The sequence below is a fragment of the Puma concolor genome, chromosome A2, assembly GCF_028749965.1.
Source record: "Puma concolor isolate L17-30 chromosome A2, mPumCon1.1.hap2, whole genome shotgun sequence".
In the NCBI taxonomy this organism is placed as follows: Eukaryota; Metazoa; Chordata; class Mammalia; order Carnivora; family Felidae; genus Puma; species Puma concolor.
The window spans coordinates 152,451,151-152,468,162 of record NC_141668.1 but is presented as its reverse complement, the minus strand read 5'-3'; the positions used below and the strand labels follow the sequence as shown (position 1 = coordinate 152,468,162).

Below are 17,012 nucleotides of genomic sequence, written 5' to 3'. Positions count from 1 at the left end.
AGTTTGTCTGTCTCCTCAAAGTATGGGGTCCTGGAGGATGGGGACTAGCTGGGCCACCGGCTCACCCTGCCTTAGATGCACCCTCCCTCCCCCAGCCCTTGTACATGAGGTTTCAGAACAAAGGGCCAGAAGCTATTAAAACTCAATTAAATTTCTCACTTCTCTGATCCTGAATTAGACTGGTTTGTCCCTGTGGCACCTGCGGGCCCTGTTCTTCCACATCCCAGCATCTGCCCCATGTGTCCAGCTAGGACCCCCAAGGAGGTGGGCAGAAGCAGGAGAGGATCCTACCTCAGCGCCGGCTTCTCTGGGAGTGCAATCCAATGTGTCTCCCCTGGGGGCCCACGGCCGTTTCATCCATTTGGCTGACCCCCCACCCTCATGCCCTAGATTCCCTTTCCTGTGGTAGTCAGGACATACAGGTTGAATAGGAACCCACTCTCTAGCTATCTATCCACTCTCTAGCTATCCTGTGTCCCCCAACTGAGGTCTTGCCCCTAGGCCCTTGTTTGTGCTCTGCCCTCTGCCTTGCAGACCCTCAACTTTTCCTTCCCCACCCTGGGGCTTCCTCTTTGCTCTAGTCAGCATGGCTCTACTTCCTCCCAATCCTCAGGAGCTCCGTGAGGAGCAGGCACACAGGCTCAGGAGCCAGGGTGACCTGGGGGAATTGTGACCCTGTTTTAGCCAGGCAACAGCCAAGGCTGGCACTGTCTCTGCACCTCTGTTTCCTCATCTGTAAAATGGTAATTCTGCTCTACAGTAAAGCAGAGACTGGCTCCACACCTGGGGTCAGGCTGGGGGCAATGGGAAGGTTTGCTGAATGACTGAGTGAACACGCAAATGACAGGGAGACTGAACGGTGCTATGGGGAAAGCACCTGGCGTCATGGAGCAAGGCCACTGGGCAGGTGAGGCTGACACCCCCTCTTGGAGCAAGTTCTGGGTCTGAGGTGCCTTGGCTAAGGGATCTCCACAAGAAGTGGTCAATGCTGGTCAGGGCAGACAGGATGTTGAGCTTCCTGGCCTGACACATGGCCCTTTAGTTTCCTCTGACCTTCAGCCACTAGGGAGAGCTCAGCAGCAGGGCGGGGGGTATAAGGCTGATCCACCAGGCTCTGTGGACTCAGGGGTGTTGCACCCAGGCCCCTAGATCCTTTGGCTAGAAGATGCTGGGGCATGACCACAGCTCTTCTGACCCTTCTTGAGGTCCCTGTACTATGGAGGAGGAGCCACGAGAGGAGCCTGCTCTACAGGGGAAATCCTAGGAACTAGGGAAGGCTGGCCCGAACACACAGCTCGGCCTTTCTTTAGCCTGACAGGCCGAGCCAGGCCCTCATCTGACCACCACTGGGTAGGGCGAGTAGGAGAAGAGGATGAATGAGGTTTCCCCTAAGGATCCTGGGGACACACCCCACCTGCACGACCTCCCTCTTCATTTCCAGGGAGGCTGGCTGAGGCTGCAGCTTTCTAGGGGTCTCTGGCCACACCATGTATCCTCCGAGGAGGCCATCCCCATGTACACCTCCACCAGTTGCTGGGAGCGGCGTGTCTTTGCCCAAGGCTCACGCTGACTCCCAGGGCCTGTGGGTATATGGGGAGCACACAGCAGCTTACCTTTCCTTCCCTACACGTTCAGGCCACCTCGGAGGAGGAGCTCCCTCTGAGCCCTGTTCCTGAGTGGTCACTCTGCCACCACATGCTGCCTTGTCTCTCCTGAGTGCTCACCACGGCCAGGTCCCCGTCCTTGTTTCCTTGTTGGCCGGCTCTCTTGCTGCCTCCCTCTGTTAGGTGGGGGTCCCCAAGAGTTCCCACATGAGAAGCATTCAACAGATGTCCATTCACTTATTCTGTGCTCCCCCCATCCCTGGGGGCCCCAGGTGGCTCCTCTGGGTGGCACTGGCACCTTGCCAGGAAGCAGCAGCGCTGTTTGGGTGAGGGGAGAATAATCAGCCTTAAACGTCGCAATCAGGGAGAACAGGCTGCTCAGGCCCCTGGCGCCCACGCGTGCGCCTAATTGGCTCTACGTGTCTGTGGCTCCTTTCAAGAGCGGGAAAGTGGAAGGGTCAAGATCTCTTAATGTTTGTAATGAAGGGGAGGCAGAAGCCACTGCCGGCCCCACGTAAACACCTTTTAATTGCACGGAGAAGGGTGGGCAGGGGCAGCCCATGCTACAGAATCCCTTGCCTGTCTGTCCCCCATTACTGTGGCTTTTAGAGCTTCCCAGTCTGCAGTCAGATCCCAGAGGGTGACCTCCAGCCAGAACGCAGAGTCACAGCCCTTGCACCTGTTGTACAAATGTTCCTGAGACTCCTACTCTGGGCCAGGCCTCCTCCAGGCCTTGTCCTTTCAGGGCTGATCTGCCCGTCCAACCCCCATCAATCAGTGCAGCGGAGGACCCAGCTCTGAACCAGCCTCTGGCTGTCTCAGTGCCAAACTCTTCCCCCCAAATCCTTGCTGCCTCTTCCAGGCAGCCCCAAGCTCAGTTTTACCCTCTTAAACTGAAGTGATCTTCCTCCTGCTACAGCTGCCCCATTCCATCTGCACTTCTCTGAGGTCCCCATGTCCCCTGCTTACGCGGCTTTTATTCATCATGGCTGCATCTCTCTGTCCCATTACACCAGTGGTTCTCAACCAGGATTTGGGGGGAAGGGAGTTTTCCCCCCAGGTGACATTTGACAAGATTTGGGGACATCTCTGGTTGTTACAGCTGGGGGATTGGTGTACTACTGGCATTTAGTGGGTGCAGGGCAAGGACGCTGCTGAGCAATCCTACGGTGCACAGAGCAGCCCCCACAACCAAGAATTATCCTGCTTGAAATGTCAGTAGTGCTGACACTGAGAAACCCTGCCTTGGATGAAGCCTTGGAGAGAAAAGCAGCAAGTAAGCAGGAGCGAGGTGGAGTGTGCTCCCTCCTGACAGGAGTGGTCTGCTCTACAGCTTGGGAGGGGGAGCTCCCCGGCCCCCTCCCTGGCTCATTCCTTCTATTCCTCTGAGCACCCAACCCAGGGCCCAGTTCCTGAACAGACCTGGCCACACTGCCAACAATGCATCAGTTTAATTGGGTTAAGTGGCCATTAGCGGCAAAAGCAGGGCGGCTGTGTGCAGAAGGGTTTTTAATTTTACTCTTTAAATGATGCTCGCTCCCCAGAGAGGTGACTGAGGGTGGGAACACTGCCCACTGGAGCCCCCAGATCCAGGGCTGCAGCTGTGCCATCCCCTGTCTCATCCATCTGGGCCTCACAAGGCTGGGCTGGGCCTCACGGGTGCACAGTGTCTGTCTCCACTGCCCAAGGAAGAACCTGTGGGTGCAGGCACTTGCCCAAGGTCACTAGGCCATTCCAGGGCAAGCCACTATCAGAGGAGGCCAGAGCCCCATCTCTTCTTCCCTCAGCCCTGTCTACACCCTGCAGTCAGCAAATGCCATGTGGCCACCGGTGGTAGTCCAGAGGAGGCCAGTGTTGGGGGGCAGTTTGTGGGGTCTGAAGCCCAGCTGCCCAGATCTAAAGCCTGAATTTGGTGTGGGGCTTAGGGCCAGTGGTTTAAACTCTCTGGGGCTCAATTTCCTCAAATGTAAAATGAGGATACGATACTCTCGGCTTGTAAAGAGGATTTGGAGAGATCTGGAGTGTTCTGGCTCATCGTAGGCTGGGCACCTGATAGGCACTAAGAAAGAGGCCAATGATCATGGGAGGGAATTATTTCTGCCCATTTTAGGGGAAACATTCTGACTTCTGAATCTACATAAATCATCTGTGGGGCACTGAGAAATATTGAAGCTCAGCCCCATCCCTGGAGAATCTGATGTACTTGGTTTGGGGCGAGGCCTGGGCATCACCATTTAAAATCTCTCCAAGTGACCTCAATGTTCAAGCAGGTTTCAAAACACTGCAGGAAGACAAGGGGCACCTGGGTGGCTCAGCTGGTTGAATGTCTGACTCTTGATCTCAGCTCAGGTCTTGATCTCAGGGTCATGAGTTCAAGCCCTGAGTTGGGCGTGGAGCCCACTTAAAGAAAAAAAGTTTGAAAAACACCATAGGAAGACAAAGGTACAAAGGCACAACGTCTGGAAAGGTCTTGGCCCTGGGAATAGCAGGAGGTACCTGAGGTGGAGCATGGGGAACATGGGCATGGTAGAAGGGGAGAGCTTAAGGACTGAGGTCTCTAGGTCCTGGATCCCTAGTCAAGCCTTTCCACTGCCTCTGGTTTGTTTGAAGTTTGAGGTAAGAGGGTCTCCCCCAGAGCAGGCTCTAGCCACACTGATGTCCCTGAGTGCTCTGGCCTTGGGCTTCCCATTCTCTGGGAACTGAGACAACTGAACCACAATGCCCATGGCCCCACCACTGAGAGGAGGCTGGAACCCCTTGCATTCGGGTCACTCCTGACCTTATCAAGGCTGTATCTCCTCTCACAGCCTCTCCTCTAAGCCACAGAACAGAGGTATCAGGGATGGTGCTGAAGGTGGCACAACCTTTGGGGACACTGTTTTCTTTGTGGCCTTTATAAATGATGGCTCCTGGAGGTATGAGACTGAGACCAGAAGTACTGGGCAGGGATGGTCTCATGTCCCTATTTTACAGAGAGGGATGCTAAGGCTTGGGATGGGACTAGACTGAGTGCTCTATGAGGGCAGGAGCAGGGCCTGTCCTCCCCCTGCCCACCAGCACCAGCCTGGCACACAGTAGTCCACTAGAGAATGTTGATGACTCAATGGAGGAAAAAAATACAACCAGGAAGAAATGACCTTTCTGACAAGGGCTGTGTGTCAAGGCCCCAGCAGGGAGGACAACAGAGTCCAGATTTGGGCTGCCTCCAATGTGCTGTAAGTTGCTAAGGCAACTCTGCCTCCAATGTGCTGTAAGAACTCAGGTACCTCCCTCCCTCTCCTGGGACTTAAGACCCTTAGAGAGTGGGCCTTGGCTCAGAGGACCCATCTCCCTGGTAGTAGAATTCATAAAACAGCTCCCCTCCATGTTTCCAAAGCTAAGGCCCTAGCAGGTTTCCTGGACTTGGGAATGCTGGTTGCCTGTGTTGCAAGGTTCCCGACCTGGCCCTGCTCCTTCCCTGACTCTTGCCTGCATAAATCACCTTGTGCAGCTTGGAGAAACTTGTAACAAATGTCTAATTGTCCCTGATTAGATGAGCCAATGAACTTCCGTCCTGTGTTGCTCAGATTCCTCTTTGCAAGTCCCAAATTAAAATTCCAGACCAGAGCAAGAGGATTTAAATTGGATTACTGGATGGGGTCCAGGGAGAGAGGAACAATGGACGGGGGGGGCAAGGGGTCCAGGCCCCCACATCCCTGCCTCCATATGCACCCAGGCTGCAAACAAATGTGAGAAAGGAAAGAAGGGCCAGAACTTGATTAAAAGCAAATTTAAAACACAATTAAGACCAAAGCTCATCCTGAACAATTAGGACCAAGGCAGGGGAAGGATGGTTGTCCTCTGCATCCTCTGGGGATATGGACAGAAGCATCTTGTGGGCCTAGAGCCAGAGGCACTGCAGCAGGGGGGTTCATGGCCCAGCAGAGTGCTGGGAAGGTAAGGGTGGTGGGCTCTGTGCACACCTTGGAATCATGTGGGAGTCAAGGGCATGGCTTAGCATCAGAGTGACCCGGGTTCACATCCTGGCCTGATGCATGGCATGTCTGAGTCTCTGTCCCCTCTGTGAAGTGGGCCTCCCTCATGGGGTTGCAGTGAGAGTAACCTGTGACAGACAAGACATGGTGAGTGCCCAAACAGTGAATGCCCTTTTCCATCATTCTTTTTTCTTTTATTTGAGAGAGAGAGAGAGAGAGAGAGAGAGAGAGAGAGAGAGAGAGAGAAACAGCACATGTGAGAGCAGGGGAGAGGGGCAGAGGGAGAGAGAGAGGGAGAGAAAGGGAGAGAGAGGGAGAGAAAGGGAGAGAGAGAGAGAGAGAGAGAGAGAGAGAGAGAGAGAGAGAGAATCCCAAGCAGCAGGATCCACGCTCAGAGTGGAGCCTGATGTGGGGCTCGATTTCAGGACCCTGGGATCATGACCTGAGCCAAAATCAAGAGTTGGATGCTAAACCAACTGAGCCCTTCAGGCTCTCCCCCATCATTCTTCTATTGAAAATAATTTGTGGCATGTCAGGCTGGCTCAGTTGGAAGGGCATGCAACTCTTGATGTTGGAGTTGTGAGTTTGAGCCCCACACTGGGTGTAGAGATTACTTAAATAAATTTTAAAAAAATAAAAAGAAAATAATTTGTATTTGGCACCAACTATGTACCAGGCCATGGGCTAGGCTGCAGATGCAGTGGGAAGGAGAGAGACCTCTGCCCTGCCTTGAGGGGCAGGGTCCAGCATGTGGGTGGGGTATAGAGAGAGTTGGGATCAGGACCCAGGCCTTGGGCTCTACCCTCCCTGCCAAGCTATCAAGGTTGATAGTTTGTCTAGAATTGGGGAGAAGAACTTGGGGAGGGACCTCAGACTTGCAGTGTCCGGGGAGGATGGGCAGGGGGCTGGGCCCTGGGCTCCATCTGTGGAGGGCAGGTCAGGCATCTGTCATTGCCACCACTCAGCACCTCTCATTGAGGGAACTGGTCCTAAAGCCAAGGTGGGCAGCGGGCCTAAAGGATGCCTCTTCCCAAATTTATCAGAAAGTTTCAACACAAGTTCAGGGCTGGTTGCCCGCACTTTGTAAATTAGAGGAAAGTAAGGAAGTAGTGGGCAAATGAGGAGTCTGGAATGAATGGAAGAGAGAGAGAAAGAGAGGCAAGAAAGGTGGGGACAGGATCCAGGTCAGTCCCAGTTCTAGGAAAAGCAAGGAGGGGACATGATATGCTGGATGGATAGGGCAGCAGAATGTTTCTCACAGTCAGGGGAGACACTCTTGCCCTACCCTGGGACTGCTGTCCCAGTTGAAGGCTGGGCTTTGCCTCCTCCCCGGGGCAGTTCATTTCTCCAATTGTCTCCCCACCTGTGACCAGGAGTTCCTGAAGGTCAGGCTGGACTGGGGCTGGGCTCACTCTGGGTCGTCTGGATCCACCCTGGGTTGGGAGGCCTTCAGGCTCCACTTCCTCTGGGACTCTGGTCCCAGCATGCCAGCCTCTCCCTATTCTATGATTCCAGGTCACACAGGAGGGGCAGGGGACCCCAGGGGGATGGCAGGGCCCAGCTCCTGGGGAAGAGAGTTCTCTCCTTGGGGCCTGGATGTGGTGGGGGCTTGAGCTAGGTCACTGACCTGATTTAACCCTGCCAGGCCCCTGGTCTGAGCTTGGGTATGGCTTGTATGGATTTGCTCATCCTTTAAAAAAAAAATAGTTTTACTGAGATACAATTCACATACTACAGAATTTACCCACATAAAGTATATAATTCAGTGTTGGGTTTTTTTTTTTTTTTTTTTTTTTTAGCACATTCAGAGTTGTACAACCATCACCACAATCTAATTTTAGAGTATTTTCATCACCCCAAAAAGAAACCCTGTACCCATTAGCAGTCCCTCCTTATTCCCCCTCCCTTCCAGCCCTAGGCAACCACTAATGTACTTTCCATTTCTGTGGATTTGCCTATTCTGGATATTTCACAGAAATGGGATCACACAATAGGTGGTCTTTTGTGGCAAGCTTCTTTCACTTAGCAGAATGTTTTCAAGTTCATCCATGTTGTCATGTGCATGATCAGTACTCCATTCCTTTTTATTGGACTCCTCTTTTTGACACAGGCTGAGGCTGGGGCAGTGGCAGCTGTGCCTCTGATCTGCGGGCAGCTTAGACACTCTCCCTCATTTACTGCACAACCTTGTAGCTCTAGAAGGCCCTCCCCACCTGCACTCTCTTGGGGTGGGTGGAGTTCGACAGGCCTGCTGGCTTTGTACAAGTGGTCAGTGCAGCTGAGTAGGGTCTGTCAACTCCCAGAATGGCAGCACCTTGGAGCTGACAGGCACAACCTCTCTAAGATTAGAGGGGGAGAGTGAGGCTCAGAGGGAGGCAGAGAAACATTCAAGGTTATGGGCAGAGCAGGGGCTCCAATCCCTAGCATTACATGGCTCCTACATTCTCTGTGGGGCATTTGGGGTCGTTCCACATCCCCCACCCCCCATCAGAGCTGCAGCCTACCCTCCCAGCCATCAGCAGATGCTCACCCAGGGCATGCTCATAGAACAGAGGAATCTGAGAACTCCAAGCCTGCCTGGGCCCCACCTTCATGCCCGCACAAGAGCCCCAAGACCCCAGGTCACCCTCCAGATAAAACTATCTGTTCCTGCCATTGCTGCCCACAGTCCAGGTGGGCACAGCCCTGCCAGTGAATTCAGCCTGAATACAGAGGGCCAGGAGGGCCACGTGTTCACGCTGGGTAGGCACACTGCCCACACAGTGCAGAGCCACTCGCCTGGCCCTCCCTCAACCCACATAACTGCACCTACCTTCAGGGCCTGCACCTTCCTGTCCAGCAGGCTCTCGATGTCTCCTGCCACCTTCTCCACCAACTTCTGAGGCTCGTTCTCCTGCACCTCAAACAGATTCCTGTTGTCCTTGTAGATCTAGAAGGAAGCAGGAGCCAGGGGTGAGGCCAGGGTGGTCCCACATTTCCATGTCACAGCCCCTTCATATCCCCCCTGCACAGTATGATCCAGCCCTTGGCCCTGCCCCAACTCTGGCTCTGGCCATTCGGAGAGCATGGACATCTGAGGGTTGGGCCCACTGCCCTCCTGAACTTGAAGAAAGGCTACTACGGTCATGGGTTTCACAGCTTGCCCTGGTTGTGGCTGGTGGGATGGGGTTGTCACTGCCTTCTCTGGGACTCAGGGTTCCTCCTCCCAGGAGCCATGAACAACAACCGCGTGACTAGTTCAGAGTGGCTGAGAGCAGCAGAGGCGGAAGGGTGGGTTCAATAGGAGGCAGGGTGTGTGTGTTGGGGGGGAGATGGGACCAATAAGCACACACGGCATACCACATGCCTGCTGACATGAGGACACTGTCACACTCACTACACCACATATGCATCACATATAGCCACCCCTATACCCTTTTTTGCTGGTGTTGCCCCAGAGCATTTACAGAAACTGCAGTGGGGACTCTAGGCACCCCTAGGGGTTTCTCTCTCATTCAGCGCACAGAATATGGGGGCAGGGACCAGGGAAAAGGAGGCATGTGGGGAGGATAAATCTGCCCCTCTCTCCTTGAGAACTGGGTCTGTGCCACACTCACGTGGGGGTATAAAGCTGACAGTCTGCATCTGCATGCGTGTGTGTGTTATGGCTCAACACACATCCATCTGTGTGCATGTGCCTGCATGTTGGGGGTAGGATGGGGTTAGGGCCTCTAGATGAAGCCTGGGGCTTATATGTGAGTCACAGAAGTGAATTCAGACGGCCTCTTTGTTCCAGGCTGGGGTCTTGGGTGTCTGCACATGCATGGATGTGTGCATGTGCGTACGTGTGTGTGCATTGTACACTCACGTGTGTCCATCCAAATGACCCCAAGAGGTCTGCTCCCAAAGCTGACTCCTTCACAGAGGTCATATGCCACTACTGAACTGCTGCCATCGGGCCACGCCATTGGGCAGTGCAGAACCAGAGGAATGCAGAGAGAGAAGAGGTGATGAGGAGGAGATAAGGAGGTGGGAGAGGCAGCTGATGAGAGACAGACAGGCAGGCAAGATAAGGTCGGAGAGTGACAGCCAGACGAGGGGGAGATAAGGCCTCCAGCAGTTCATGGGGGAGGAGTTGGGGGATCAGGCGCCAGAGCCCCTGCCCTGACGCCCACTCAGCACCCAGCAGTCCAAGGGTTAAAGTGCCACACAAAGCCGGCTCAGGCAGTCTCCTCCTCCTGCCGCCCCCCCATCCCTCCCGGCTTCTCTTTTCTTTTTGTCCTTCTCTTAGAACAAAATAATTTGTGGCGAATTCACTCCTTCCCACAGAGCAGTGCAGATTAGAGGGCGAGGCATGAGGCCTGGACGCAGGGCCAGGGAGGACGGAGGCCCCAAGTGGGCATCAGGCCAGGCTGTTCCCTGGGTTCCCTGGGCTGGGCCTCAGGGCAGAGGCCCCCAGACAGAAGATGGTGGAGACAGAGATCAAGGAGGGGTCTGAGTCTGGGGTCACTGGGAAATGTGGAGAGCCTGGAGTTCAGTGCCCACTGTTGGGGGGAATTGAGGCTCAGAAACAAGAAAGGACAGGTCAAGTCCACACGACTCTTCCTCCTGGACCTCTCCTTCCCAGGTTTCAGGGCTTTAAAAATACACCCTTTCCCAAGCATGAGCTGCTGGCCTGGAGCCGGGACACCCTGGGCTTGTTGAGGCCAGCTATACTTTCTAAAGCCTCGGCCGAGTGCACCCTGGCCCACTTGTGCCAGCAGGGGGCGCAGCTGCCTGGCTTCTCTGGGTAGGGGATGAAGTTCGGACACCTGACTCTCCTGTCAAGGTCATTCCCAGGTGTCCCAAACAGGGCTGTGGCTGTCCATAGCCGCGGCAGTCCTGGATCAGAGGCTGGACCAAGCAGCCTCCTGACAACTCTCCTCTGGGAGCCCCGGAGTTCCTCCCCACAGGATCCAGGGTAGCCCCTGCAGCGTCGCATGGTGACTAAGACAGGGCTCAGGAGCCATAGAGGGAGTGGGTCTCCAGGTGGCAGGGTCACACCCCAGGGCCCTGAAAGGTGGCATAAGGGCTTGAAAGCAGGAACCCTGCTAAGAGTCACCTCACGTCTGAACCTTGGTGTCCGATTTATTAAGCGAGAGAACAGCAGTCCCCTCTCTGCAGGCTGATGGAGGACTGCAAAGAACCTACACTATTGTCGCTGCTGCTATTGTTGAGGATCACCAGAATTCTGCAGAAGGAATCACAGTCCCTCCCTGCCTCCACTCTCTCTGCTATATCTGTACACTAAGGATCTGAAGCCATTGGCTTCCATTCCTGGGCAGACAGCCGTGGTCTCCTGGGGTTGGCTCACCCCCAGCCCCACCCTCTTCCCAGGCCTTCCTGGGAAGCCCCTCTCCAGCCATACTGTTCTTGTCTCCAACACCTCAGCCTGGGCCCGAGAGGTGACAACAGGGGAGCCTAGACACAGAGACGCCACTGATACAGCACAGCCAAAGCCAGCTCCCTTCCAGCTCTCCCCAGGCACTGGGCCTGTGTGTAATGGACCCTTGGCAAATGCATATGCCCAATTCCCTGCTCAAGAGCAGAGCTCTGCGACCAGCTAGACCTCAGTCTGACTCATATTCCTGCTTGCGGCTGTTCTACCCCTTGGAACCTGGTGCTTCATCTGCCACACTTTCTTCCTGTCCCAAGGACCCTCTATGACATCTTTCTGCTGGCCCCCGGTGTCAGCATTGGTGGCCTCTCTAGCCCATTGACCTGGTGTGTCCCTGCAGGCTTCTGGGTCCCCAGCCTATGCTGATGCTCACTACCACACCTTTGCTCATGCTGTCCCTGTTTCCCATCTGCCTTCCCTGCCTTTCTAAATCCTCTCTAGAGCAAGGGTGGTAAAATGGGCTAGAAGGAGTTTCTGGAGAGATGAGGGCTGAATCCTAGAGCCTCAGGGCCTGGTCAAACTACCAGCCAAGCCTGTGCCCCAATCCCAAAAGAGCCCCTGAGACATAGTAGCCCTTGTTCCTTCTATCCCGAGTGCTTCATCCCTCTAAACATTCCCCTGAACCTGTTCTAGGTGCCCCTGGCTCCTGGGGGTGGGACCTGAGCTGAGCCCTGTGTCCCAGGGAGATCTGAGTGACACCGTTCAGCAGATGGTCCCACCCTGGGAGATAGGGCATCTCTCCATTGATGCTGTCTGAGGAGGTGCTTTCTACCTACAGGCCTAGCAGGAAGCCTGGGAGACCCCAGGGCAGAAAGTATGCCAGGGCTGGCTCCCCTTGAGCCCCAGCCTCTAGCCCTGGTCCCTGGGGTCAGCTTAGAAGCAACAGACAGGCCAGGGTGCACCGGGTGCAGGGCCTCAACAACCATAGCAGGACCGCACGCCCGCTGGTGTCCTTGGCCCAGCAAGCTAATTGGAAAAACCCAACAGCTCCTACAGCAGCACAGCCTCCAAGGCCCTGACTTCTGCACAGGCGGCTGGACTGAGGAAAGATTTGGGGGCTCACAGGTCTACAGGTTGTTGCAGCTCGGCACCAGCCATGATGGGGGAGGAAGAGGCAGGGGCTCTATCCCACAGAGATGATGAACGGTAGTGGGTCAGGGCAGCAGACTGGCAGACAGGCTGGCTGGAGCCAGGTGAGCATATGGAGGTGGGATGGGGGGAACAGGGCTGGGAGCAGGGGTGGCTAAGACCCCAAGGGATGACAATTCAGAGGCAGCTTGCAGCCCTTTGTTCACAGGAGTCCCTGGTTCCCCTCAGATACCTATGGCTTCCTCCCCTGAGGGCACCTCCCCCACTCAGTTATGGAGACCTGTCCCTCTATCTCTCCCCTCATCTCTTCACCTCCCTCCCTGTGCGTCCCAGTACTGGCCTCAACCCCAACCCTCTCTCAGCTCTAGTGATTCTTTAGTTAAGTGGTATATCTGGCCAGCCTTTCGGCCTAGGATTTTAAGGGCTTGTGGAGGCCAAGGTCAGGGGCCCCAGAACCTCTGCCCAGCCCCCCTGCTTCCCCAGGGGGCCTCCACATAAAGAGGAGCCTAGAGGACACCTGTAGATACGACGACCTTGGGCAGGAAGCCTGGATGCACACAGGGGCAGACAGAGCCACCCTCGTCCCCACAGCTCCCAATGGTCCTGACTCGGAGTGGGGTCAAGTTCTGAGGTACCTGGAAACAGAGACAGCCATCACAGGAGACTAGAGACCCCAGGACTGGAGACCTGGACGCCTCAGTCATACTGGAGAGGCTCTTTGCAAAGTCCCAGAACCGGCGGCAGTGGGGCCTGGCCCTGAGCCAGCACCTAACCTGCCCAGAGACAGTAGGAAGGTGGGGAGAAAGGAGAGTAAAAGGAAGGCGAGGAGGGGAGGGAGAGGAGGGCAAAGGGGAAAGAGGGACAATGGAGGCTCCGGGAAGGATGCTGTTCACTGAGTGCTGGCTCTGGCCACCCTGGGGCAGATGTTTTCACACCTGGCCTCACTGATCTTGGACAACCCGAGGAAGTACGCTTCTGATCATGTCCATGTAGCAGACAGGGCACTGAGGGTCAGAGAGCTTAAGTTATACAGTAGAGATCAGATTCAAACCAGATCTGTCTGACCCAAAACCCTTGCTTCAGGTCACAATCTGTGCACTTCGGTTCCCTGCACTTATTCCCGTACTTGAAGGTGAGGCACAAGGTGAGGGAACCAGGGTCACACTGAAGGCCTCCATTCTGGAGAGAAGGAGGGGCGGACTGGCAGAACCAGCCTGATGGACTATATAACCACCCAACACTGGGAGTAAAACCAGGTGCGTGTGAGGCTCCTCTCCGCAGCGAAGGTGAACGGGCCCTAATCTCTGGAAAATTAAATCAGAAAGAAAATGGAACGAGAAAGATTTGACACAGGCTGGGCCCTGCTGCTGGCTGTCTCCTCACAGGCCCAGGCTCAGTTGGGTGTTCAGCTACCCGGGTGCTCCAGCATCCTGGCTCCCTCCCACCACTCAGGTTACTGATGGGCAGGGCACAGGGAGTAGAGCCCCACAATACGACCTCCCAGGGGATTTGCTATTCTCTAACCCCGTCCAGTCATGTCTCAGTATCCAGTCCCCGGTCTTTTTTTTTTTTTCAACGTTTATTTATTTTTGCGACAGAGAGAGACAGAGCATGAACGGGGGAGGGGCAGAGAGAGAGGGAGACACAGAATCGGAAACAGGCTCCAGGCTCTGAGCCATCAGCCCAGAGCCCGACGCGGGGCTCGAACTCACGGACCGCGAGATCGTGACCTGGCTGAAGTCGGACGCTTAACCGACTGCGCCACCCAGGCGCCCCATCCAGTCCCCGGTCTTGAAAGGAGCAGCTGGTGAGGGTCCTAACCACCTAGCCCTCATGCCAACAGGCCCCTGCATGGAGAACAGCAAGGGGACCACAGATGGTGGGCTGGGCCCCCCGAGGCCAGCCCACAGGGGCAAGCACTGGAAAGGCCACAGGGTCACAGGGATTGGAATGGGTCACACTTGTGCCAGGATCAGGAGAGCCTTGGGTCGGAGGACAGGGATCTCCTGGTGGCTTAGGGACCCTGAGCTGGGCCAAGAGGTGGGGGAAACTGGTAGTGATTAGCTCAGGGACCCCGGCCAGTCAGGGCAAAGCTGGATCTCAGGCCTCCAACCTCACTCCCGCCAGACTGTTGCCCATCTCCTGCCTTTGCAGGGAAAATTGAGGGTATTGACACGGCTGCTAATCACCCTTAAAGGCCATAGGATCAATAGAGTACCCAGGTACCTGTGGTCCCCTCCCACTGAGAGCACTCAGGACTTAGGAGAGATCGAGGACAGATCCAGGACAGGTGGCAGCTCCTGGGCTCTCCCTTTACCCAAACCCTGAGCGCCACAGCTCAGGTCCTGATGGGACAAGGGGGGCTGCCCCATAGTGGGTGCATAAAACCCTAACCCAGCTGCTCTGGAGACAGTCCAGGCCCTGGACTATGTGTGTGGCTGACAGCTCTCTGCAGCCAGGGTGTAGCCCCTCCCTGGCCTACCTAGTGCGGGACTTACAGTAAAAGCAAGGGCAAGGGACCCTCAGAGCACACAGCTGGTGCACAGGCAGGGGACTATGTGCCACTTGGTCACATGTTCATCAGCTGCTGACATTCACCGGCTGCCACAGTAGTTCTCATGTGGCCATGCCACACTGCCACCATCCTGTGGTGGGTTGGTTCCATAGTTAGCCATATATGGTGTCATGTCACAAGCAGGGTTTGTACATGATCATGCTGGTTGCCACATTACCAACCTTCATACTGAATAGGGATTTCCTGGAATGAACCGTCTGTTTAGAGGAAGTCATGGACACCACCCAGGCCATTACAATGTGGTCCTATGGGGGCTGCAATGGAGAACATGAAGGCAGTGTGGGAGCAGAGAGGAGGGCTCCTGGCCTGGCTTTGAGGAGGAGGTCAGGATGTGGCCCTCCTGGGTGGCCCATTATTTGCTCCATTTACTCCCCACCCCACCCCCATGTCCTTACATTTCCACTGGGGCACGCCATATTCACGCCACTGGTTCTAGGGCCTTCTTGAGCTTGGGGCAGCAGAGATGGACCAGATCTTGTCCTTGCCTTCCTAGGACTCACCATCCAGAGGGGACAGGTGTCCCTTTGGACTGCCAAGGACAGAGGGGTGGCAGCAGGAAGAGGTATGCAAGAGACACTGGGAATGGGGCTCACCTGCTTGAGTACAGCCAACTTGGGGGGGGGGTGCTGTCAAGGAAAAGATTGGGATGGCTTTACAGGGGAGAGTCTGAAAGGCTGGGTGGAGTCTGCCAGACTCAGGGGTGGCCAGGGAATAGTGAACCGGGCAGGAGTAATGGCAGGTGCAGAGGCTGAGAGGAAGGAACATCAGTGGACTGTTCAGTAGCAGGAGCACAGGGGCTTGTGGAGGGCAGAAGGGAGGCTGGGGGACAGACTGTGAGCAGACAGGGAGGCTACATAAGCCAGGCAGCTCAGGAGAGGGAGCTGGGGCCTAGATCACAAGGTGAGAAGGCCTTGGTGGCTCAGTGGACCCTGGGCCCCCAAGAGGCAGCCAGTAGGAGCTCTCAACAGCAGATTTCCCTTGGAAAAACTCATAGGGGCACAGAGCCCCCGCCACCACCCCCAGCAACGCCTCCCTGTTTTTAAAGTTAAAGTTTCGTTGACTGTCATCCATTACCGCAATTAGTACATTATGTCTAATTATGCAATTAGTGTAAAAAGTGCACTTGCTGCTGAGAATGGGAAATTACGCTGCCTCGTTACGCTGTAAAATCCATGTCATAAAAAGGCTCAATCTCTTGTTTTTCAAAAGACACAAAACCCAACACAAAACAATAAACCAAATCCTCCCAACTGAGCTAGGGCCAGTCTGTGCAGCCCTCCCTGCACTTGTCTCCATGTAGACCCCCACCTCTGCGAGGCCTGCCCCGCACACACCCCAGGGCAAGACATGGCCAGCCACAAACACAGCTGTTTGCGTGACCATTCCTGGGTGTGGCCCATCTTTGCTCCTCTGAAACAGATGTGAATTTCTAAGCTGACTTTAAAACCGTGGTAATCCTGATTATCCAACCATTATTCCAGACTTGACTTGGAACAAGGCCTCTAGTGTTAAGGCCTATGTATTTCAGGTGAGAGCAGTCCCGGGTAGGGGGGCGGGCATGGCTCCATCCGGTTCCAGGCAGAAGTCCTTTCTCCAAAGTTCCTGAGGGCACAACTCTGAGGTCCCTAATGGCACCTGTGAGGAGAGGGTCATATTCCAGCTCAGGGAAAACTGGAGGAACTTTCTCACACTCAAGGCTCCCAAACCCTGGGAACATTGCCTGGATAGATAGGGAGCTCCCTGTCACAGGAAGCATGCAAGTCCAGCCATCAGGGGTGCTGAGCAGGAATTCACTCATGGTCACCCTGCACAGCGGGCTGGACTCTAGGCTGTTATCGTCAGACAGCAGCATCCCCATGGCTGTGTGCCTACGTGAAGTTTGCAGTCTGACCTTTCTCCCTAGGTTCTGGCTTCCTTGGTGGTCAAACAGTCTGTGGACAGGTGGGAGGTGAGAAAGGAATCTGACTGGAGGGCGGTGTGTCACTACCACAGAGGTGACAATGTCAAATGGCCAAGTCCATGGGGGCTAGCAGGACACACTCCAATGTCCCTGACTGCCATGTCAGCACTGGGCACCTGTGTGTCTCAAAAGGGCAATACGGTGCCATGGAGACTCTTGCCCAGCCAAGAATCTGCCCTCACTCCATGGAGATGATGCACAGACCAGCTGAGCTCAGATAAGGTGCTCACAGAGCAGAGAACCAGAAACATGGAGTCCCAGCATCCTAGGGTCCATGGGACACCAGGGCCCCTGCAACGGCACCCACTTGTAATGTGCACCCACTAGTTCTGGGTGCCATCCACACCCCACTGGGAAGCACTCACTGAGAAGTCAGCTGGATTGTGGGGATGGA

General features: G+C 55.2%; 1 protein-coding gene across 12 annotated transcripts in view; it reads right to left on the bottom strand.

Moving 5' to 3' along the window:
• The window catches only part of CACNA2D2 (calcium voltage-gated channel auxiliary subunit alpha2delta 2), a 144,538-nt gene that overhangs the window by 63,522 nt on the left and 64,004 nt on the right, over window positions 1-17,012 (bottom strand). For all 12 annotated transcript variants that reach the window (XM_086698115.1, XM_086698113.1, XM_086698114.1 and 9 more), the window contains exon 3: window positions 8,391-8,507. In XM_086698115.1, coding sequence (XP_086554241.1) covers window positions 8,391-8,507 — 117 coding nt within the window. The remainder of the gene's footprint in view (window positions 1-8,390; window positions 8,508-17,012) is intronic.